Below are 24,119 nucleotides of genomic sequence, written 5' to 3'. Positions count from 1 at the left end.
GGCATATTCATAAAGCGGCTACAGTTGAAAACAAAATACATGAAGCGGAACAGCAGATAATACTAGTATTTAGTAGTAAGTTCGTAACCCTGATTCCAATACAACTTTTTCTAATGATGACACAAGTCTCCGTTTATACATGTCCATGTTCATACAGACTTGGTTTGAAAAAATTCCATCCAAGTTCAAATTTACTAAGGAGAAAAGGCTCCATTTCAACAACTAATGGCTCAGTTTTAGAAAGATGTTTTCCATGGCTGTTTTCATAGGCTTCTACTAGAATGTACAAAACTTAATATAACCTGCCACACCCAGATAGGAGAAATAAAGCATGACATGTACATGTACACCTGACTATATATATATATATGTAACAGTTATATATATAATAATGAAATCTATAACCCTTTTAAATCCTATAAAATATAATTAAGTATGATTGCTCTACACATAACAAACACATCATTACCCTGGCATGTAAATATACAACATTTCACCAGCGAGAATGCAACGCCTGTACAATCCAAGATCCTAGCGCACATGTATAGCTTGCACACTGTTCTTTACATTCAACTCAGTTAGTTTTATTGATAGCTAGTTATGTATGTAATTAACCCATCTGATCTTGTAGATTTCATTAGGTCGTACAAAACATGCTATCTCAAGCTGCAATAAGAAAGACACAAGCCAAACGAAGCAGACACTTTGTCAATGTAGAAATTGCACATGGTGATATCAAATGCCGTATTTTTCATGGCCAAACCACATGGCTCTCAGGCTCAAAGGAAAACCGTATTCTAGCAAGCTGGTTTGATCAAGCTAGCGCTTCCTTGATTCTAGCGAGTTCTAACTCCAATGTGTCCAAGTTTACATAGTGTACACTTCTTTTGTGCCATTTTTTCCCATATTTACTACTGTAAATGCAGAAAATTTCGCGTTGGTTTAATGTTCGCAGTTTTTGCGGTGGCCGCTTCACCGCAAACTTAAAACCACCGGGAACATTTTCCCATGGCAATAAGAGACTACAGTGCATGGTGCTACCGCGAACTTAAAACCACCGCAAGGGGTCCTTTTTCCCACTACCGCAAAATTAAACCCAGCGAACTTAAATGCATTTACAGTAATTCACAGCCCTCTTGCAGACTTGGGCTTTGTCCACAGTGCTGCGGATGGGCCTGTATCTGGAAGAACGTTCAAGTGAACATAGAGAAATAAAACCAAGGAAAAACTGGTGGGTTAGAGCATATAACGTCCTTGGTTAGAGGGAGTTCTGTTGGCATTATTGCACCATGATGGCAAAATCTGTACAATACTGACAATGCAAGAATTATAATATGACAACAACTAAAAGTGTTGCACATTACCATACTAGTTCACAAATGTATTTGGTCAATACCTCTCGAACAAAAGTCTCAACAATGTCTACAAAATGAATTGCATACCAATAACAAAACCACACCATAATATATACTGAAGCTGAAATACCATAATGATGAAATGAAAAAAAATTGAAGCTGGATTATGAAACATTTTAACAAGCAATGATATAGGCAACATAATATTTAGCAACATGGAACACCTTAATACTCTATGACCCATAGCAAACAACCATAATACATTTGTAATATCCTTTCATTGGTCCTGAAGAAAAACTTTATACAGCCAAGGACAGCCGACCATGTACAGCTAACGATTTCTAAACTATGTAAACCTTAAGAAAACAACAAAAAACGTCCTGGATACTTAGGGTGCACTCTTGTCTCTACATATCTTCATCTTGGAAAATCCTCTTGTGGTCTTTGTCAGCCTGCCTTCCAGTTTTCTACAGTGGTAGTAGAGGGACATTGTTCCTCCGGGTTGCCTTCAAAAACACTCAAAAGAGCCCTGCCGTCTTCACGCTTCAACTGGAACCTGAAACATTGGGTAAAACTTTGGTAACTTCAAGAGACACACTACAACAGGGTTAGCCAAGTCCATTGACAGATTGTGAGGGGCATGTGAAAGTGCCGATCAGGCAAGCGCATGTCCTACTGTAATTGCCCGATCAGGCCAGTGTGATCTTTCAATGGGTGTGATTTTCCTATGGGTAGATATTGGTCCAATCGACTAAAATAACATGCTTTAAAGTGCTTTTTTTACTGCCCAATAAGCCCCTGGCAGCAATAGATTGTGTAACACAGGCTAGGATAAAACAGGCTATTCATGAAGCATTATGAACAAACAAAACATCTCAGTAACTCATTTGACAAACTAACGAATGTTTGAATGAAACGTGATGCAATGAGTGCATGGAAAGATATTGGCAAGAAGTGTTTAAGGCATACATCCATTTGCAGAACCAGGGCTTATACCTTTGTTTCCATGGAGTTTGCAGCTCTAGGTTTGCTGGGCCTTCCCCTGATGACAGCGTAGCAGAAGACCGTGATGACCATGACAAACAGGAAGTAGCTCGTGTGGAGCAGGTGCAAATTCACCAGCGACCGTTCGCCCTGCAAGACACAAAACAAGACACATCAAGGCTTGAAATGTGCACTTGTCTTTTGTGCACCTAAAGTTAGAGCTGTGCACCTAGGCATTTGTGTAAGTTTTACCTGCTATGTATGTACTTATCATACAGTAGTTTTCATCACATTCTTGATAGTCAACTTACTTATTGAGAAGAGAAGGGCAGGGAGTTCCTGTGTGCTTGGCCAAAAAAATGCAAGTTGTGGCAAGGCTGCATTGCACAAACAGGCTAGAGATTATACTCAAGGTACCTCATTACCTTTACCAATAAGGTTATGTTTTCGGCAGTGTTTGTGTGTACATTTGTGTGTCTGTCTTTCTGTCTGTCTGCCTCCGAACACAAAAGCTCTAAAATGCCTGGATGGATTGTCGACTAGATACTTAGTATGTTGAGTAAGAGACCTTAAAATTATTCGATTTGGGGCCTCCTTGCAGCTTTCAATGGTGTTGCAGCTGAACCTCAAGTTTTTATGTCACCTGTTCTATCCGCGCTATGATCATGATTTTTAGTGATTCTTCATTTTCCTTTCTGGACTGCAGAAACTGTGGACATAGAACCACTGCGAATATCACTTACCGCGGACATCATGACTGACAGCTCTGGGTTTAAGGCGTGGTAAGCCTTGACAAACACCCCGCTGGGACACCAGTGGTCCTCGGGTGTCAGGGGGTCCAGGGGCTGTATCCACGTGGTGTAGTACACTGACGTGGCTGTGTTGTTGTTGAAGCTGTCAGCGTGGCAAGTCTCCGGTTTCCTGTAAAGTCAGATAAGGTATGTAGACTAACACCACCAACAATGTGCAACCATTGAACAATGTCTACGCTGATGCAAACAACAACAGGGAAATACATTTTGTCACCAACCTTACTGCTGCGGACATACATGTTACATCAGGTATTGGACCTGGACCTGAACAATTTGACATCATAACCCGAGGTCTTCAATGATTACAAGGCCTAGGAAAAAAAATGTTGTGTTTCCTGTTTCCCTACCTACCCTAGAAAAACCTGCCGACCCTAGACTTTTTTTGGGGGTGGGCAGTGGAGTCACATAGCTTCCAGTTAGAATTTTTATTCAACCTGCTTCCTATTGAAGTAAAACACTGCTTGTCCCATCTAATGAAGGATAAATGTATCGATCATGCACAAAATTAAAGTTTGACATTGAAAGACAAGTGTTATCATACATTTCAGTTTACTTTGTTCAACTGTATTGTAAATATGTATCACTAGAATTTTGGCCAGCCTAAAAAAAAATACAAGAAAAAAAAAAAGATAATCCCTACCTACCGACCCTAATTTTTTCAGGACTGAAACAGGAAACACAACATTTTTTTTCCTAGGCCCAATCAGGAATAGACACTTAACAAAATGTTTATTTAGACTTGCAGAGAAACCATGCTTTCCAAAGGATAGGGGTCCTTCCCAGTGCGAGTGGTTTGAACCTTACAGTCTCGTCTTATGAGGCTTGTATGTATCTAGACTTGCAGAGAAACTATACTTTAGAAGGATAAGGATCCTTCCCGGCGCGTATGGATCACACGTTACAGCTCGGTCTTATGTACGGTATGGTCTTGTATGTACGGTACAAACCTAGTGTGTTACATCATATGTTTAACTTTAAGAAACAAAGAAGAACAACACACCTTGTAGTGGGGAATACAGCAGGTGAGGCCATGAATGTGACACAAGTCTTGAACTTGGCCTCGCTGCACTGGCCCTTCTTGGCGCAGTCCTGCGTGCTCCAGGCCGTTGGGAGTGTGAAAGTGACATTGACTTCTTCCAGGGCCTCCGAACCTACAGTTAACATAAGTAGAAATGCATGTTTATCATCATTAAACACAACAGACTTGTCACAAAGCTCATGTCGTTATTAAGTATGTGATACCTTTATTTTGAACGGGACACAAGCTTATAGATTCACTAGTTTGCTTATCTTGGTTTCCATGGTTATAACTAGTAGTTTAATCACTGGATGTGACAACTGCCAACCATCATTACCTCCGAGAAAAAGGTTCAACTCGGACAGGGATATAGCCTGATTAAATCTCGCTTATAGCAGCCCGCCAAACATCCGCCGGGAGGGGCCAGTTACAGCCCTGGACAGCGGAGTTTGTGTTACATAGACTAACAGGGATACTGTTTTCTACTGATCCTTTAAATAACTTTCTTTGCGTTTTTACACCTGAGTAATCACTGAGGATCTGATGAAACATAGCGATTTTGGACAGTGTTATTTTCAGGTACTTCAAAATAAAAGACTGGCAGCCCCATCTTGAAAGTAGCATGGTACACATTCATAATATCAGCTGTTGTCTCTTAAATGTTACAGTTATACAAAAGCTCTTGATAGCAACAGCTAATAAGAAAGCAGAGGCATTTCTGTCCGCCATTCTTTTTTGATAGCTTTTACTTGTGTGTACAATTTTTCAGTATTGCGACTGTGAATGTTTGTTGACAGCGTTTTCAGCACAATTTTTCAGTATTGCGACTGTGAATGTTTGCAGACAGCGTTTTCAGTACAATTTTTCAGTATTGCGACTGTGAATGTTTGCGGACAGCGTTTTCAGTACAATTTTTCAGTATTGCGACTGTGAATGTTTGCGGACAGCGTTTTCAGTACAATTTTTCAGTATTGCTACTGTGAATGTTTGCGGACAGCGTTTTCAGTACAATTTTTCAGTATTGCGACTGTGAATGTTTGCGGACAGCGTTTTCAGTACAATTTTTCAGTATTGCGACTGTGAATGTTTGCGGACAGCGTGTTCAGTACCGTGTAGTCCCAGCTCCTCCCCTGATATCGTAGCCTGTAGGTGAGTGACGTTATGGGGGAACCCCACAAAATTCTTCATGGGGTCAAGGGTCAGCATGATGGTGACAGACACGTTTTTCATAGGCTCCGACTCCAGGATTTCCTTCTCTGGTTTGGACGAGGGGCCCGTGGTGGTCGGCGTCACGTCATCATCGTAGTGCTTGAGCGTGTCGTTGTCCGAGACGCAGAAATCCATCTTCCCAAAGTTCAACAAGAACGTGTTCCAGTCCTGGGAGGGACAAGAATTGAGATCGCAGAGAAAATTTTGTATTTTTCTTACAGTTGACTGGTCTTTTTACTATTTTCATGGCACAATCTTGAAGAATCATCTTTAACCTAAAATCATCTTACCATCAATACATGATCTTGGATGGCATTGTGAAATAAATATTTTCCGTCTTGTTTTCTATATTACAGGATATGACAAATGTTGCAAAAGACCATATGTGCTACATCAACACTGGATTTATACTATGGACTGTTGCAGCACATTAACCCATCTTGACTGTTTATCACAACTAGCAGTTCAACCAATGATAGAATAGCTGCATGTCCTTCTTTCATTCTTATTTCTATGTCTTTATAATAATTTATGTTACATTTCTACATCTTCAGGGAGGTGGGAGAGGCTATGGGATTGGTATTTTGTTAGGCTTAGAAGGCGTAGGATACTCTCTCTCATCTCCTGAACAAATATCCAGGGTTCATAGCATTACACGTAGGCCTACTTCAGTTAAGTGTGAAATATAGCCTGGGCACCATCCGGAAAGAAGTTCACTCCAGCGTTTATTACACATTATATACAGTCGCTTCTCGCTCTGACATTCATTATACACTATATACAGTCGCTTCTTTGCTGTTCCGTCTGGGATCCTTGACCATCTTTAACGTCTGGAATCGTCCGAATTTTGGATAAAGGTGCTCATTGGTCCCTAGAAATGAGCGAATTAAGCAATGGGTTCAAGCGATTGTTTAAACAGGCGTTCCAATGCCCGAAACGCCCTCTAGAACCCATTCCTTAATTTGCTCATCAACTGACGTTACCACCAAACAGTTTGAATGTGCAGATCTCCAGACGAGTAACAGAAGCAAATATGTTAGCAAACTACTACTAGTACTCAGATGGTACCCAGACTATGTGAAATACTCAAACACAACTGCAAGCTCACCTGTGTAATATCAGGATCTGTGATTTGGTTCATCTTGATGTAGTAAGCCAGGGACATGAAGGCGATGGCCAGCGCGCTCACACACACCATAAACACCACCAGCGGCGGCCGGCTCACCGCAAAACTTTTCACATTCTCCAGAGGTTTGATTGTCATTCTGCAGTCAGTCTATGTAATACCTGTGTGGGCGAAACGGAAATAAACTGTCATCCGTAAGCTTGGTTCAAACATGTAAAAACATACCCTGAGAAACCAGCTCGAAGAAGCTTGGCAAAGAAGAGTTACCGATCCCCTGCCTAACGTGCGCCCTCCCGCAACTTTACACCCGCTCCACTACCAGCTGGCCCCACTAACGCTGGCCCCCGACTATCGCTTGCTTCTCCGTGAGAGGCAAGCGATAGTTGGGTCCAGCTGGTTCGTTGGGCCGGCGGGTGTTCCGTGCACGCGTGTGGTGGGGATCGGTAACCTTGCGTGCCTCGTAGGAGTCTGCGTTTTCCCAGGGTAGTAAAAACAAGTCCAGTGCTCGAAATACCCACTTGCACACTTGCAAATGCAATCCAATCACACTTTGGCGCAACTTGATTTTAAACCCAGGTTACGAGGTAGCACAGTGTGCAACTTGAAATTTTGCAGTTTTCCACTAGTACTAGTCTAGCTACGTGCATAAGCTTTTGTATTCATTTCTTGATAAGATGAAACATAAGTAGTTAGGAATATGTAACTAGGAGAAAAGACAATGCATAAGTAGCTGATTTGAAGAAAGTAATACATGTAAATTGGAACTAGGGCAACCTGAAATGTTGATGGCACAATCTGGTTTTTGACTCATATTGCCGACTGGGCATTTTACCCGGCAGAAGAAAGTATTTCAAAGTCTTTAAAATACTAGTGACTACAACATGTATACAAATCACTTGACAATAGCCTACTCTCACCTCTCAAATAGAAGTACCCCCTGGAATAAAAGTACCCCCCGGACAAATCTTCAAAATCAAATAAAAGTACCCCCTGGAATAAAAGTACCCCCCGGAAAAATACCAAATTGACATGTAAACTGTGTCCATGCTACTTCAGTCCAAGAGAAGATGATAAGCAGGTATGCTCTTTTTATTTATTTATGCCTCAGTACCATATCAGTTAATTGTATAAATAATGAACGGAATAATTCCTATGTTATTGCACATATTTTCTTTATCTGAGTGTCACACCATCAACAAAGATTAAAATAAAAGCAAAAAATGAATGAAAATAAAAATTGAAGACATAAAAAAAGAAGTTTATTTTATGATCATTGTTACAAAATAAAATTTTGAAGAAACATTCCAACTTAGTGGAATACCTTCTTCACCACTTGTTGTATTTTCAATGTTGTTGAAACCAAGGAGGTCATAGACACTGCCCCCTATCGAGATATAACAGTACTGCAGCAAATATGTCAATATCTCGTGCATTACCGCGAGATTTGGCGTGAGTTGATGAATCCAACATGGCGGATGTTTTCGAGCCGATTGAACGCTGTGCTTCATTTTGGAAGGATTTTTTCGTTGCTGGAACATTAAAACAAGTTGACTTCGGGTGAAAAGTTGTGGAAAAGTATTGGTAACTTTTTAATTTGTTTGGTTGGTGGTTAATTTCTGTGTTTTGATAGAGAATTTACGGAAGTGAGTGACTGTGTGTGTAGCATGTGACCTCGATGTTTGGCTATGTTTTCGTCTTTGTTCAGCGCAAATTTCAAGATTTATGGAAGGTTAAAGATGGTCTAAAACGAAAAGGATACATTTTTTATGAGTCCAGTACCGAATCACTTGGGTTTCGGTATTTTTGGACCTGAACCGAAACGTTTTTGCAAGTCCAGAACTGGTCCTGCGTACCGGTACGCATCCCTAGGATGTTTGGGTCATAGCGCTAGCGGCAGGGAAATCCGCGCTGCCTCGTCCGAAAAATAGTGAATTTGAAGCGAAAATACCGCGGAAATATGGGCAGAAAATACCAAAATTTCAATATTTTTGGGGTCCCTGGTTAGTTAAGAAAGCCCCAATTTGAAAAAAAAATAAACGTACCGTCTAAAATAAGGACGTACCGGGTGGATTTTGAGGCGGAAAAAAATAAACGTACCGGTACGTTTATTTGAGAGGTGAGAGTAGAGGTGTATCAGTCCAAGAAGTACAGCTCAAAGATGATCACAACCGATAACAAAATAAGTACATTTTCCAATCTGGAAACATTGGATGGAAAAAAAAATACTGACAAAATCATATGTGGCTGCCCTTTTCTCCAGAATAACGGAGAATAACACGACATGAAAATCAAACTACTGTATTAATCTTGGTGCAAGCACATAGAATAATATTCAGAGCTAACACGATATACATGTACAATAGCAGAAGATCAGACATATGGCAACAATACCTCAGGTATTCTAGCCATTTCATTAAAAAATAACAACAATGTAACAAGATTCAGAACCAATATCACTCAGGTTAATCCTAAAAAGCCTCATGTGCATTCTTCAGTTGTGGCTGACCATGTTGGTACTAGTAACATGATTTATTCATAACGAATTTGAAAGCATATGCTGATAAAAGAGTCTGTCAAAGGTTGTCATCTAAGCCCAATCACAAAAATCATCCTTGGATGGAGATAGTTACCAAGGGGATGCAAATTAAATATGCTCACAGTTGCCTTTTGGCAGGGATCGAAAAACTTTTTTTTGCTACATGCAAAATTGCAAGTTGGCAAAAATTTTACATGCAAAATACAACTAGGCGGCGATCGCGGCGAGGATCGCTAGCTTGAATCGGCGAATTTTGATTACAACTTAAGTGAAGCTACTGGAGAAAGTTACCAGTAAAAACAAGAAAAGGAAAAAGACAGACATCCATATGTCATTCTGTCTAAGAGCAGGGTGTCTAATTACTCATTATTTTTACTATAGTATAGGCCAGGTATTTTCAACATGCAGAATATTTTTATGTGTAAATCTCGACAATTATGTGCAAATTGCAAGTAAAGTATGTGTATTTCGAACCCTGCCATATGCCTACTAGGGTGAGATGTTCTGAAGGTGATAGACATACTTCCACAAGGCCAGTCTGATCACATAAGCTTGTCTCATGCTGTACCTGTCTCTAAGGATCAAACTAACCATTTGGTCCTCAGACCTAAGAATGAGAATAAGATTCTGTATGAAAAACAATGTTGTATTTCACATCACAGTCCTAAAAAATCTAGCTTTCACCCAAACAATTCAACAAATGCAGTAAAACTGAAATACATCAAAACAACTCATAATGCAATTCCACAGGTGCAATGATGTACTATTATGCAATGTGTGAACATAAACAAAGCAGTCTAAGGCACGATCTAGACACAGTTTTTCCCGATATCTGCGAGTGCGAGCCGACAACCTCTTGCCGACAGCTTTTTTTCAGCATCTGGATGGAACTGCAATAATGCCATAAAGATATCAGCAGAATTTGTCTGCAGAAAGGTCTGGAGTATTCGCCTGATAGCTTAGCAGGGGTCCCCGATAGCTTAGCAGGGGTCCCTGACAACTTCCGCATGCGTGTAGATACGTCCGGACTTCGGGAGGGCTCATTAGCATATATCGCGGGCTCATTAGGCTATGTAGCTGTTTATGACTGCAAGCGCCACGGGTGTCCCGCAGCCAACGTTCCAGATCCCTCCCGACATCTCCACAGATATCGGTGAAAACTGTGTCTAGATTGGGCCTAAGCTTTCTCAATGAGGTTTTATTAAAAACACTTTGGTTTGGCAGGTTTGTCTATAATTAATGACTATATTGCTTTTTCTATTGCGGCCTTACCAAAATGAAGAGATTCTCTAAGTCTAACATTTTCATCAGACATGTTTAATGGAAAAGTATACAATATACTTTCCTTGCCAGCGGTCGATCCCGAAAAAGATTGGGTAGGCAAGTCTTTGCTGGGGTAACTGTAAATACATTTTGTTTTCCTAAGGCCTTACCCAGCAAAGTTGTATTCACCAATATGTGCTGTGCCTTGAGGCAGTGTACCAGTTTTGCAAGGTGTTACAAAAACAACATTCTGCCTTCATTGAAGGGTTCATCCAATTGCGCAAAGTAAACGTGGAAAAGATGGTGCCAAGTCAAGAGAGGAGCATAAAATTATACATACATATCAAAGGCAAGGTTGCTCAGATGACTACCGGTGCCTGGAATCTAATACCACAGAAATAATATTCTTTCAAACATTATGCAATCAGTATGATTCAGCAAAGCAAGACATTGTGTCTTACCCTTGCTATCCTTTGAAATCCAAATTGTCTTCAGCTTGACTTTACCTTACCTTTGTGTTCTTTGGAATCCAAATTGTCTTTGGTCTGAATTGTCTTACAACATTTCCTATTGGACATCTGAAATTGTCTTCATTCATAAGTTAGAGTATAAAAGACCTGTTTCTTCCAGATTACTTCAGTGTCACTGACGAAGGATAGTGGATTCTACCCGAAATGTCTGACCGTTTCCAAAACCATGACCAGTTGCTTGAGTAACTACTTTTTGGCAAGACATTTTGTCATTGTGAAATTTAGAAAGAAAAAGACGGATCATGTCAAATCTGTAGAACAAATCCAGTCAAGGCACCAATCTTCTGATCTAGTCCACCTCTTTGCTGAGAGTAATAAGGTAATTCCAGCAATTACTAAAGCAATTTCCTGAAGCAGTGCACACACCTCCTGATAATGTAATCTTAATCACCGCTTTTGATTCTTTAAAGTGGATGCAATCTAATATTCTCTACCTCACATCATGGGGATTTGAATTTCGCAGGTTCCGGGGTGGTTTTTACTAATTTTAGTTCGCGGTTGAAACCAGGGGCAAAACAATCGTCACAGTTGAACAAATCTAATACCTGCAATAATAAAACAAAACGCTGAACGTAAAGTGGATGTCCTACTGAACTTGCCCAATCTGAGATATTTGGGCATGCTTTTTCCATGGATAGATGTTGGTGCACTATCCTAGGCCTGTTGTGTACAAAATCTAGCAAGCTCATATTTCCATGTACTGGGTTTTATGCATACATGTCCAATAAAGTAGCTGTACTAGTATAAAAGAAAGAAATAGCAATGGTTCCTGAACAATTTTAGTATGATCCATACTTCCTAAATTCAGAGTGGTGCAGGTAATAATTGTCTGGTGCAGGTAATTTTCAATGTTACCTGCACCAAGGTACTAGTATGCAGAAAAATGTATTTCAAGCCCTGACTATAGTTTTCTCCTCATCGACCTCATGCAAAATGGGTTAGTACATAACAAATCCCAACAAACCAGTACAATCAGCACTTCCAAATTGGGCCATGTCAAAACATGCATTACCAGGTATGAATTTGTCCCAGACAAGTGGGAAAATTACCATGTTATTTTTTTTCCAAAGAAAGGCTTCGTTATGTTGTGACTGCAAGCAATTATGTTGTCACGTTTGGCAGCTAACAGCCTTTCAATGAAGCCATGGATTTGCATAACAAACACCTTTACAACACATTCTAACAAGGGCATTACATATACGGTCCCTCTTTAATGTTCTTGATTATATTTGTCTTGTAAGTGGAGTTACAATTATTTTTTCTGCTTTGCAGTTACAGGACCATCAGTGTAAACGGACAACAGATGTTGGATCGCAAAACAATTATACTCATGAATACCAGGACTTTAATTTTAAAGTCGAAATACTGGGTGCATGCTAGTATGCACTATTGTGCACCCCAATTGGAGTTGTGCATTTACAATTTTTATGTTACGTGCAAGGGTTTTCCTATGTCATGTATTATCAAAAATGAATTTCAAGCCATTTCACTGGCCGAAGTATAATTCTGGATACTGATTTTCAGTAATTTGTTACATTTTTGGCTGCCTTTTATTTTTAATTTCTTCATATCTTCTGTGGTAGCCATTTTTTAGGGGATGGAATTCCATCGATGGTTACAATTTCTTTCAAGACATCATCAGTTTAACTAATTGTTGTGGTGTTGTGGGAAAAGTAAGAAAGCATTGATGTTCCTTGTAATTTTCTTCATACCAAGTCGTACAGATTGGCAACAGTATTTTTGCAGACTTTTAAGAGAACGAGCCATGTCCCCATCTAGAAACTGTACACTGTACTGGTCGGTAAAGGTAAAAGGCAAAGGCAATTGAAATCTACATACACTGTATGTCTGACAGTCATCAATAATAGAAGTTAGACCTCCAGATAAGGAAAACTAAGGAGTACACTCAAAACATACAAATGAGCTATCAGAGAGGTTTCATCATGCAGAGTACAGCAAGTTGAGCTCATGTCTAACTTAGAGAAATAAATGTGAAACAAGGGCATCATCATCAACAGCATAATCATCATAATCATCATCATGGGCAAGTTGCCCGGACCTGGTCTACTTCTCCTTCCAGACATCTATGTCCCCAACGAAATTAGGTCTGCCAAATAGCAGATACTCGAGCAAATTGATATGATTTTTCCGAAATTTGCATTGGAGAATTAGCATATACCTGATGTTATCCTTACCCTGAGTGCCTTTGTTACACTTTGTAATTGTTATACATGATGATAAAATCTTGTTGAACAGGATTTCTTTAGGCTTGAGAGTGTGGGAAGGGTTGATACCTGTGGCAAGCACCTCCCCCTTTTCTTGGAAAGGACACCTGCTTGCCATATTTAAATTAGCATCAAATTATCCATCTGGGACAGACTAAAATCCAACAACAACACGAAGAAGGTTTCAAAAGTATCCAGGATAAGAAACAAAAGAACCAAATATGAATTTTCTAGGTACGAAGCTAGGAGAACATATCTTTTTCTACTGTATTTAGCAAAGAAGAAGAGGTGTTGAAAGTGGTGAAAACTAAAATTTACGAACAAATTATTTTCCAAAAGTGACAAAGGTATGAGGAAGAATACAAAGTGCTGGAGGCAAAAAATAAAGCTAAGTCATGTGCAAAAGCCTGCATAATTTTCAAACGTAAACAGTATAGTATGATTTTTTACGCTTGACTGTACTTCGGAAATGGAATTATCACCGTCCCTGCATGCCTAGCTACGTGCAAAGGTGTGCACATTTCACTAGAAAAAACTCACCTTCCAATAACAAAATTCCAAACTTCTCCGCCACAACGTGCTACAACAACACCCTCCGAAGTTGTATCATCTCATGGAGTAAACGTAGAAACATCTCAGACTCGCAATACCTCAACAATTTGTGTAACTTCACATGTTTTCTCCGAAGTCAAACGACAGCTACTTCCTCACACAAAATTCCGCCATTTTCTGTGACGTCGACACCCTTCGGGTCAAAGTTCGAAAATATTTTCCCCCCGAAAAGATGATGAAAGAAAAACAATTTATCCCTCTACTGTTGCAACACTATGTTAAAATTGATAATTCCTAGATTTTAGTAGAATAAAGTGAAAAATGCTACTATTCAGAAAAGGGATACCATTTCGCGGAGGCGTGAAAATACGTCATTTGGAGACAACATACATATGCAAAGTATCATGTGGTTATAGACGCATGTGACAAGTGTTGACATGGCTCCCCGGGCAGGCTGTTTCATCTAACAATCACACTCCCTATTCACTTTCAAAACACCTTACAATATATCGCGAAGAACAAGTTTTTGAGACAAGTCATCATTATTGTGTCCATAGAATGTTTCATGATATCAGAAAGATTTATTTTTAGGTGCTAGAATCAATTACTTGGTTTAAAAGCTATCGATGTACGCTCTAAATGATATGCTAATAGGGAGGGGGTTTTGTTTATGAGACAGCTAAATACCATCTACCATGTGCTTTGCTCCACCTATATAGCGGCCTCTGATTGGTCCAGAGGTTAATGAGACATCAATCAACTCCCTCCATGAAGAGCATCGATTTCCAGCACGCTCAGCGGCGAGCCTGTGTTTTGGTGTTTTTTCGGGCGAGCCTTCCTGGGTTCCTCCGCTTCTGCTCCAAATTTCACCCAAAAGAGGCTCGTGTCGAGGTGAATTGCGGAGGCAGAAGGAAGATCGGGTCCTCCTGGATGCTTCTCCGGTGTTCTTTGGTACAGAAAAGGCCATGAGTTTGGAGACATTGCTGCAGGCGGCGGAGTGGTTGGAGCTGCGGGCGCAGACCGGAGCACGTGGTAAATAGCACATGCTATGGTGGACGCGCTTTCACCTAGTCTGTCTATCCAAAAATGGGGCTGTTTTTTCACGGCGGAATATTTTTGGCACGGTGATCGCATCTTCCTGCGGTCTTCCGTTTTACCTCGTGTGATTTTCTTTCTCTCTGTGGTATTCGTGTGGGATGTGTGGTTTAATGGGGTAAACATTTATCACGTATGGAAGTCTCCGTGGTGTGCAGATCAAGTAATGGCCTAAAGATTTGACGTGTCGTGTCATGGCACTTTTCCGCAGAGGGAGAGGAGAAGTCAGAGAAACCAGAGCCATGTGGGATCAACGGAGACAGCGAGGAGGTAACCAGCGACGCCAGCGAATCCCAAAAGGTAGAGGAAAGAGAACTCAAGCAATCGCTGTCACCGTCTTCGTCGCAGCAGTCCGAGGAAGAGAAGGACGGCAAGCGGCGGAGTGGCGGGTAAGTGGGGCGGGTACGGCCCCCTGCATGCCCGGCTATAGCCCGAACCGGTCCCTCTCACGTGATACTTGTTTACCCTTCTGACCCGGGCCACGCGGCTTGACCATCCGTGCCAACAATTACACAAACAATTCTACACCGGTAAACCGATGCTATTAATCTTAGAAAGAAACGTAACACATGATCACATGCGTCACTAAAAGGTTGCATATGTATATGTATGTTGCGAGGGTCATCAGAACAATAACAACAACAAATGCATATATTTTTGGCGCGTAAATGCCACGTGGTCGAAGAATGTCGCAACATGTGTTCTAATATTTGGGGAAATACGATGCTACTCAGTATTCATGATTGTGACATTGACATTTCATATGTGTTTCAGATATGGGACCAGAGAAGTACACAACAAATTAGAAAAAAATAGGTATGTAACCCTTGTATTTTCAAACACTTAGATTTACCAAAGAACTATTCTGATTGGCTCAAGACTAACGGTGCTGATACATATGTTGATTTTAAATGTCATTTTGGAATTTGTGTTTGTTCATTTGATATAAGCCTACTGTGGGTGAATTTTGTTAGCAATATTTCTTTTCTTTTCTAGACGAGCCCATCTGAAAGAATGTTTTGAGGTCTTGAAGCGCCACATCCCAAATATGGAAGACAAGAAGACATCCAACTTGTGCATTCTAAGAAGTGCCCTTCGTTACATACAGGTAAATTGCGCAAAACTGTTACGACTCTTGTCCAGTGTCCCATAATTTCTGCAGTCTTCCAAGGTTGTAGACTGCACAAGCATATGCTGTGTAGAAAATGGATCGAATCAGTTTTGTGAGGAAAATTATGATTTGATACATCTTCACATACAATTGCAAATGGAATACATCAATGGTAGCTTTGTTCATGCTACATTATTTGCTGCTGCCATGCAATGTCATAACAGCAAGCACAGTAAGTCCTTATTAATATTAAATGCCTCCATCTATGTGTTGGGAATTTTGATGTGACAGCTAGGATGGACAAAGCCAAGTCATCCAGAATACGCTTTCCTAAACATAGAAGAACCTGGCTTTTAATTACCAAGGTTTTGACTTTCTTGTGATGGCAAAATTTAACCATTTGTTTGACACACTCTTGAAACTGGTTCTACACATAATAAGGCAGGGTTCGAAATGCACACCTGACACCTGAAACATTTATATGTATCCAAATTTTTATCATTTTGCAGTTGTGTAGGCTTAGAAAAATCAGGCTCATTATAATGAAACACATGTTGTAGGTAACAGAATTATGCTGGGAACTGTTTTTAATAGCAATCTGTGGCTACATGCAGTACTTGGTCAACCTTTTTATACTAAGCCGGAGAATCATGACATCTTGTTTATGAAAGCTACTTGTGAATAACCTATAAGTGGCAAACTTTTAACTCCCAATTAAGAATTATTTTTTGTTGTGTGTAAAATTTGAAAGGGTTCATTTACTGATTGATGGTAGAGCTATGTACTGACTGATTGATTTAAAAGCAGCATGTCACTTGTTTCATCTCACCTGCCATGTTCTACACACCAAGGCACTTAGTCTACTTTTCTGTCTTTCTCTGCTTGTCTTATTTTCTAGTGGAGTCCATTATTAGTGAATGCAGTCTTCCAAATGTTTTAACTTGATAAGTGCATCTGCTTTTTTGGTTTCTTTATAATTATACCTGTCCTACTTTCTGATGTAGCGTGTAACAAATTCATCCAGTCATTATACCAGTGGTTTAGCTGGATTAAAGCTGTAAAATTTAGTGTCAGGATGGCAAACGTAGCTCTGTCATACTGGACAGGAACTTGTGAACATCTTGATGTCCCCTCTCAAAGGATGAACTGAACTGAACTGATACCTTTGATCATTGTTATCTAACATTACTGGAACTATATTAGAACATATTGCCAGCACTGTAAGTAATTTAAAATGGTTGTATTTTGTGAAAGGCTGGGACAAGTAATGAAAACCAGCTCAAAATCTCATTTCATGTTACATCTCAACAATCTTATCCTGACTAAATCAAGCTTCTAGTATCCTGGTCAGACCATAGCCTGGTAACAATTCTCCTCAAGGCAGCTTTGGGTTGTTTTTCCCGGTCTAGTGTGCTAAGCATCAGCAGCCTGTTTCTGTCAGCCTGTCTTTTTTGCTGGCCTTTTGAGTTTTCACCGCCAGAGGAGAGCTGTGAATTGGACTAACCCGGTAAAAATTCCCCGGCGGGTGCTTTTGTACTGGGCAGGCAGGCTATGTGCCCAGCTCCGTAAAAATAGCGCGATCTCCCGATGATATGGTTACAAGGCAAGTTAGGCCAGAGAGGAGACCCAGTAACCCCTAGCGTGGATGCCAGACTGTTTCCAAGACCAACACAGACCAACTGAGTCAGACACTGATAAACAGCACAACAGATATTATTGAGATGGGGCTGGGGGTCTGGAATCCAGGCTAAGCAAGCTCCAGACTGTGCAACACAGGCCATGAACAATTCCAAATAATTTTTGTTTCATTTTCACGTCATGAAATTATTAGTCAGAAAGGCATGCATGCAGTTCTCACCAGGATAGACCTTTTAACCTTCACCAAAGCCATTTGCAATTTTATGTGTATGAAACATGAAATATTATACAGTTATGCAAGCAGGTAAGAATTCAACTTTTACTCCCACTCAAAAGGTTAGAGACAGGTTGCCTTTCCCCACCATGCAGCAAGGATTACTTCTAAATGTCAGATTGGTTGGCACACTGCTCAGGTTTTACTGAAAGGGCAGACAGTTGAAAACAGATTATAATGGAACAGGTAAAGAAAAGAATTCTCTTGCCGGATGTGGAGGAATTGTGGGGGTGGAAGTGGCCGTACTCATACTTCACAATACAGACAGCCCTTAGTTCCTCATTGCAAACTAATATTCACTGCTAGTAGATATCGCTTCCTGCTCTTCAGTTGAAGTGAAAGTGCTATCAATCCAGTTTAAGTCACTGAGGAGCCACTCTTGCACTGGTTGTGGCAGAGAAAACAGGTGCCATGTACAGTATTTACAGGTTCGTGGTACGGCAGAAACTCCCTTAGCTCTTTTCGACAAGCAGAATGAACACTGGACTATAGCTTAACATCCCGTCCTAAGGACTGCAGCTCTTCCTGGTAGTGTGCATGTTGGCCGAGCGACACAACCGGAATCAAACTCATGGCTTCTAGTTCCTGCGGCAGGGCTGCTAACCACTGGACTGTACACGCTACCACACTGCGTTAGACAGTGTTACGCAGTCTCTCACTGTTCACAACTGATGGGCTTTCTTATGGCTGACCAATTGGAAATTCTCAGCTAGTCAAAATTGAAATTGCAGCCCTTCCCGGTAGTGTGCATGTTGGGTGAGCGACACAGTCGGAATCAAACTCATGGCTTCTAGTTCCTGCGACAGGGCTGCTAACCACTGGACTACACATACTACCACACTGCGTTAGACAGTGTTACCCAACAGTCTCTCACTGTTCACAATACTGATGGGCTTTCTTATGGCTGACCAATTGGAAATTCTCAGTCAAAATTAAAATTGCAGCCCTTCCCGGTAGTGTGCATGTCAGGTGAGCGACACAGTTGGAATCAAACTTGCAGCTTCTAGTTCCTGCGGCAGGGCTGCTAACCACTTGACTGCACACGCTACCACACTGCGTTAGACAGTGTTACTCAACATTCTCTCATTGCCTGCAGCTGATTGGGCATTATAAGGGCTGACCAATGGAAAGGCTTCTCACTTAGTCAAAATCAAAATTTACACTGTATTTGATATTCATTTTTATGATGCCAGGATAGTTTAAAGTGACCTACACAAACAATATTGGCAGAAAGAATTCCACATTTTTTTTCAGTTAGTCCAAAATTTACAAGTTTTTATTTATTTATCTAATGGTGCAAGGGATAGATCATAGTGACCTACATAAATGTTGACAGATGTACAAAAATGTCACTTACCCTAAGGGTTATTTTCACAAGGGTCACCACTGGTATTCAACAGATAGACACAAAATTTAACCTCAGTTCACAATATGGGTGTACCAACTAGAAATATATAAAAGCACACACACACATTTATGTCAGCTATTGCTATATGAATATTACTAATATGAAATTAGGTTTATATCATTTCAATGGGTATGGTTAACCAGTGTAAAGATGACCCTTTTCTATGACCTTTAAGAAAAATCCCTTGCAGGAATCTTATAGGTCGTAATGCATTAGAGTACTGGTAGGTGTTCATTGAGGTAACTGGTCTCTTACAACATGAATGTACAGCTCATGTCCATCTGAATGCTTTCTGGTAATTGCACAGAGTAAGCTTCGAATGCCTGTCCTACAGAAAACACAAGACAGATCAGGAGTTGTCTTAAGAGAGCTAAACCGTCTGTTCATCTGAAAACACAGTCGTAAGATATATTTTTGTTGTAAACACATATTGAACACAACCACCCCACGTCCCAATGGTTCTGGAATATTCCCATCTACGAGGTACTACAGAATTTCTAAGTGCAATATGTCGGTTGCATGCAAAATTTATAATGTTCAAATGTCTGTGTAGATATGCAAGGTTTCGAAATAACCAGGTTCATGTCAATTTTGCCTAATTTTCAAATCAAGGGTAAAGTCTAGGGTCTCTCAATGATAACAGCTTTTGCTAGATCTTAGATTTTTTCATGGATATGTCCTATGTTTTCCCCGGAAGAATTGTTTCCAAGATCACAGCTTGATGCATGATGTTGTCATGTTGTAACCTCCACCCCCCTGCAACCCTCGTTTGGTTTGATCCGTGTATTCAGACCAATCAAGGAGGACGTATGACCTCTCCAGGCCCTATCACAGGTCTCCTTGCATAATGAGATAGCAGGGTGGCGGCCACGTGAGCTGACAGCACATGTAGCTCATGCTTGGAACATGAGGTCAGCTGCGCTGAGGCGGCACTGCGCAAATATCAAACACGAATCTGCATCACAGGCATATTCAGGCCAATTTAACAGTTTGCCCTCCCAGATTTTTATAGTGAAGAAACTATAAATTGATGATTTGTATATTGGTATAAGGTAGAATGTATTATTTTTTAAGAAAGGACCTTGTTTGATATGTTTTTGCACAGTTCACAAGTACCAGAAAAATGTGATTATACAATGTTATTCACATGACAGTTTTGCTTTCAACAGCATTTTCAATTACCTGGAGCCAATATATTACATAGTGTCTCTTCAACGTAAGCCAGAGACTGAGAGAAGCTTGTCACATTGTTCCCAACAATTCAGCCAAGCCAGTGCACCCTACTTGCCTCCATATGTTGGGGTCTAAATATCTAAACCTCTTGAAAATGCAGGGATTTTATAACATGAGACTCTTCCCTATGTAACCACGAGGCAGGCCTTAGAGCAGTAAAATCTAATCATTTTCCTCAATCGGTATTTTCTGACACCTTTGATACATTACACAGCAAAGATGGCTGCATATCATCTGAACATGTTGGCATGCCCTATGTATACTTGTATATACACATACTGGGTACAGGTATGCTTTGTCATTCATTCTGACCCTTAGCAAACTAGGCATTTGTCATCATTGCTCTCAAATGGCCCCTCCCCCAAGAATGTGATTGACATGTTACACAAGGACCTGATCAGTGACCCTGTTTAGAAGGACCAATCAGCTTGCAGCAAGTTGCCTCTGTCAGGGAAGCTGGCAAGGTGCCAGTTGTGTCAGAGTGTAAAGTGCCTCAGTGTGTGCCATTGAAAACATTGAACCAAAATTAACCTTGTTATTGCCACAAAGGATGTACAAATGTATAACAAAAGATGTATTGGTTTGTCACCAGGATACTGTACAGGCAGAAATGTTTGCAGCGGTTTTATGTTCACGTTTTTCACTGTGGCTGCTTCATCTCGAACTCAAAACCACTGCGAACATTTTTCCATTGCAGTATGTGGAGCTACCGCGAACTCAAAACCAACGTGAACACCCCATTAATTTTTCCCCCTCTCACAAAATTATATCCCTGCAAACTTAGTAGCATTTACAGTAACTGAAAAGTCATAGTTGGATTCTGAAGGGTTTTTTTATCTAAAAGTTACCCTTTTGTATGATAGATTAAAGAAACCTTAGTTGGCAGTCAATGAACTTCTGAAAACTGCATTTTTTTTGGTTTTAGATAAATAACTTTATGCTCTTGATTTATTTACCCTTGTAAAATACATGAAATAGAAGGAACACGTGGTACTGTATTTAGTTTGCTTTGCTGAAGAAAGATCAAACCTAGCTACCCTTTCCTTTTTGTTCCCTTTGATTTTTCTCGCCCACTTCCTACACACCCACGTAGCTGTCATTTGGGCTTCAGGCTAAATTTATTAATATTCAGTATGGCGTCTGCTGCCTACTTGGCTCATTACCATATTTTGAAAACTATGAGATGTAAATTTCCATTGTGAATGCAAAATCAAACCATTTTCTGTCAGATTTGCAGGCCAAATTGATAGAACCATTTGATTTTTTGCATCATGAACCCTCATGGAGAATTCACGGACATGCAATATTGTTTCCAGTGTTCCTAATAGCATACAATTTATTCTACCATTTCAAAAAAATTGATCAATTATCTGCACATCCACAAGCAGCAAGCACTAATGCATGGCAACTGTAGATCTCTCTCTAAATGTCAAGGATGTTCATTTTTCTATAGGGAAGTCCTTGTAGCTCAATTAGTAGAAGCCTAACTGAACACACACACAATGGAACTCATGTTCCAACTAAATTTAGTCTAAGCAACTGAATCTGATGAAGCCACACTGGCATCCTGGTTGAAGCTGCATCTGGTTTTCACAAGGAACATAAAACGGCATCCCATATTTGAGGATTTACCTAGATGATGTTACAACTAGCCTGGTATACAGCCGTATTACAGCTCCCGAGTCCCTTCTGTCCTCTCCCCAAAATCCGCAGAAGAGACTTCGAAGCTATAAAATGACTGGGCACCAGACTAGTTACAACATCCTCATTACTCAGATGGGTACTTGCTGGCTGTACTAAAAGGTGAAGGTGAAATGGGTGAAATTTTGCCAATGGACCCCACCAGTTGCCAAGTCAACCCTAGCCCTCAAAGAGTGTCAAGGTCCTTCCACATTCTTCTTGATGTCCTCTAGGTTGGATCTGGTTGGATCTAGTTGGATCTGGATCACCCTTCAAGATGCCAATGAACTGTTACAGGATTGTTTTGTTGTGATACTGAGAAGTTGAAGCCATTCAATGACACTGGATAAAAAATTACAAAAACAAATTTTGTTCAAAACTATTTAGTTAAACTTCTTTTTGCCTTCCTTTCAAACAATTAGACATTTCCTCCAGGTGTGGTGGCAAGGTATTAATAATAATTGTTGGCCTAGAATCTGAAGGTTCTGGGTTCAAGTCCTTAGCAGCCTCTAGCCGACGTAGCCTCTAAATTAGGAAAGGCACTTTACTCCTATTTGCCTACTCGACACAGCCTCTAACAGGCTCCACAGGTCGCAGGAAAAATAGTAGAAATTGGACAAATAAGACAAAAAACACGCCAGAGGAGTTAGATGGCTGAGGACTACTACTACTATTTTTCCAGCGACCTGTAGAGCCTGGTAGAGGCTATACTCAACTCAGGTGTAAATGAGTACCTAGCTGTAGCTTGGGACACACATATCTAGCATGTTAAAGATCCCACCACACTTATCGAAAAAGAGTAGGGGTCCATCTTAGTTCAAGTGGATCAAACCTTACAGTCCTATCTTACGCAACTTGTACATACTGTACAAATCTGGTATGTCAGACCAATACAAAGGCTGTTTTTACTGTTTATGTCAAACAAACAAACAAACAGGCTAGGTTCATTATGTAGGAATATGAAGATAAGTACTACATCATAGTACATGTACTACTAGTCTGGATACCAGACCCCAGCTCGATCTCAGAAATATCTATGTGGACCACACACAATAGAAATATTTGAGATTGGGCTGGGGTCTGGTATCCGGGCTAGATCAGTACTAGTACAACAGTTTTGTAACCATGACACTATCGTGTGCATTACCACAGTGGCGAAGCATCCATGTCTTAAACTCCTGCTTATCAGAAATGCGTGTAGGCCGGAAGGTGTCTTTGAGGTTACGTAAGTAGATTTCTTGGAAGAGATCGTTTTTAGCAGTGTAGGTCACAGATCAATGCGTACCTATGATACCCACTTAGTGATGATAAGTGTGAAATACGTGCACGGGGAAGGACGATCCGTGCAGAATCCGTGCACAAATAGTGATGATCAATGTGATATATGTGCTCACACACACACACACACACTATTGAAGATAAAGAATCAAGACTTAGTTTCAAGAAATAGCACAATGTTTGCTTTCTTGTCTGTTGCTTACATAAAGTCCTTGTTATGCTATACATGATAGGATAGGCATTGAAGGATTTGCCAGAAATAGCTTAACGCATTCATATTTGCCTCTATAAACCCTGTACAAACCAGTAACAGCCAGCTGGGGTCTAGCCAGGATTTTATTTCAATATAATGGAAATGGCAAGGTAAAAAGCAACCAATCAGGAGGATGGTGTGGGTGGGGGGTGCTGGGTTGTCTTGTTGCGATGAGATTTTAAAAATGTAAAGTAACGTAGTGGAGCCAGGGGCCAGTCCCTGGCCTAACCACATAGGCAGGTATATGTAGGCAGGAAAGTAAAAAGTGGGCATTACAAAGGTGGCCATGAGTGAACTTAGGTCGTATCAACATTAAATTTTTTTTATTTTGATGTGACAATATGACACAAGTAAATAGTAGCAAAGTACATGTGTACCATGATTGCTGGTTTACATGTAAAGAGTTGGCATTAGGAGTGTACCCACAGGTAGATTTAATCATTAGAACGATTCCTTTGTAAAATGTCGCAGCGTAAAGGCTGCAATGTGTTACGCATAATAATGATAATTACATGCTAGCATGCTCATGTTTTCTCGAT

The 24,119-nt window shown here is 40.4% G+C and overlaps 2 protein-coding genes across 2 annotated transcripts in view; one reads left to right on the top strand and one right to left on the bottom strand.

Annotated features, from left to right (window-relative positions):
• Positions 1-1,389: 1,389 nt before the first annotated feature.
• LOC118426122 (transmembrane protein 248-like) lies at positions 1,390-13,825 on the bottom strand. The gene is made up of 7 exons (XM_035835381.1): positions 13,599-13,825; positions 6,487-6,665; positions 5,279-5,546; positions 4,152-4,302; positions 3,083-3,260; positions 2,352-2,489; positions 1,390-1,911 (listed from the first exon to the last, which is right to left on the bottom strand). Exons 2-7 carry the CDS (start codon positions 6,640-6,642, stop codon positions 1,894-1,896), a joined length of 909 nt encoding a protein of 302 aa, XP_035691274.1. The 5' UTR covers positions 6,643-6,665; positions 13,599-13,825; the 3' UTR covers positions 1,390-1,893.
• A 485-nt stretch (positions 13,826-14,310) lies between these two features.
• Positions 14,311-24,119, top strand: part of LOC118426121 (nascent polypeptide-associated complex subunit alpha, muscle-specific form-like) — a 16,536-nt gene continuing 6,727 nt past the window's right edge. Inside the window, exons 1-4 of the mRNA XM_035835380.1 lie at positions 14,311-14,642; positions 14,917-15,094; positions 15,480-15,521; positions 15,702-15,813. Coding sequence (XP_035691273.1) covers positions 14,576-14,642; positions 14,917-15,094; positions 15,480-15,521; positions 15,702-15,813 — 399 coding nt within the window. The 5' untranslated portion in view covers positions 14,311-14,575. The remainder of the gene's footprint in view (positions 14,643-14,916; positions 15,095-15,479; positions 15,522-15,701; positions 15,814-24,119) is intronic.

This window comes from Branchiostoma floridae, chromosome 11 (assembly GCF_000003815.2).
Source record: "Branchiostoma floridae strain S238N-H82 chromosome 11, Bfl_VNyyK, whole genome shotgun sequence".
NCBI classification, from domain to species: Eukaryota; Metazoa; Chordata; class Leptocardii; order Amphioxiformes; family Branchiostomatidae; genus Branchiostoma; species Branchiostoma floridae.
This window is presented reverse-complemented; position numbering and strand designations above follow the sequence as displayed.

Coding starts and splice junctions, on each gene's coding strand:
- LOC118426122 (XM_035835381.1), bottom strand. CDS start 6,642: ATGACAATCAAACCTCTGGAGAATGTGAAAAGTTTTGCGGTGAGCCGG. Junction 4,303..5,278: donor GGAGGAGCTGGGACTACACG/GTACTGAACACG, acceptor TGTTAACTGTAG/GTTCGGAGGCCCTGGAAGAA. Junction 3,261..4,151: donor GCTGTATTCCCCACTACAAG/GTGTGTTGTTCT, acceptor CTGACTTTACAG/GAAACCGGAGACTTGCCACG.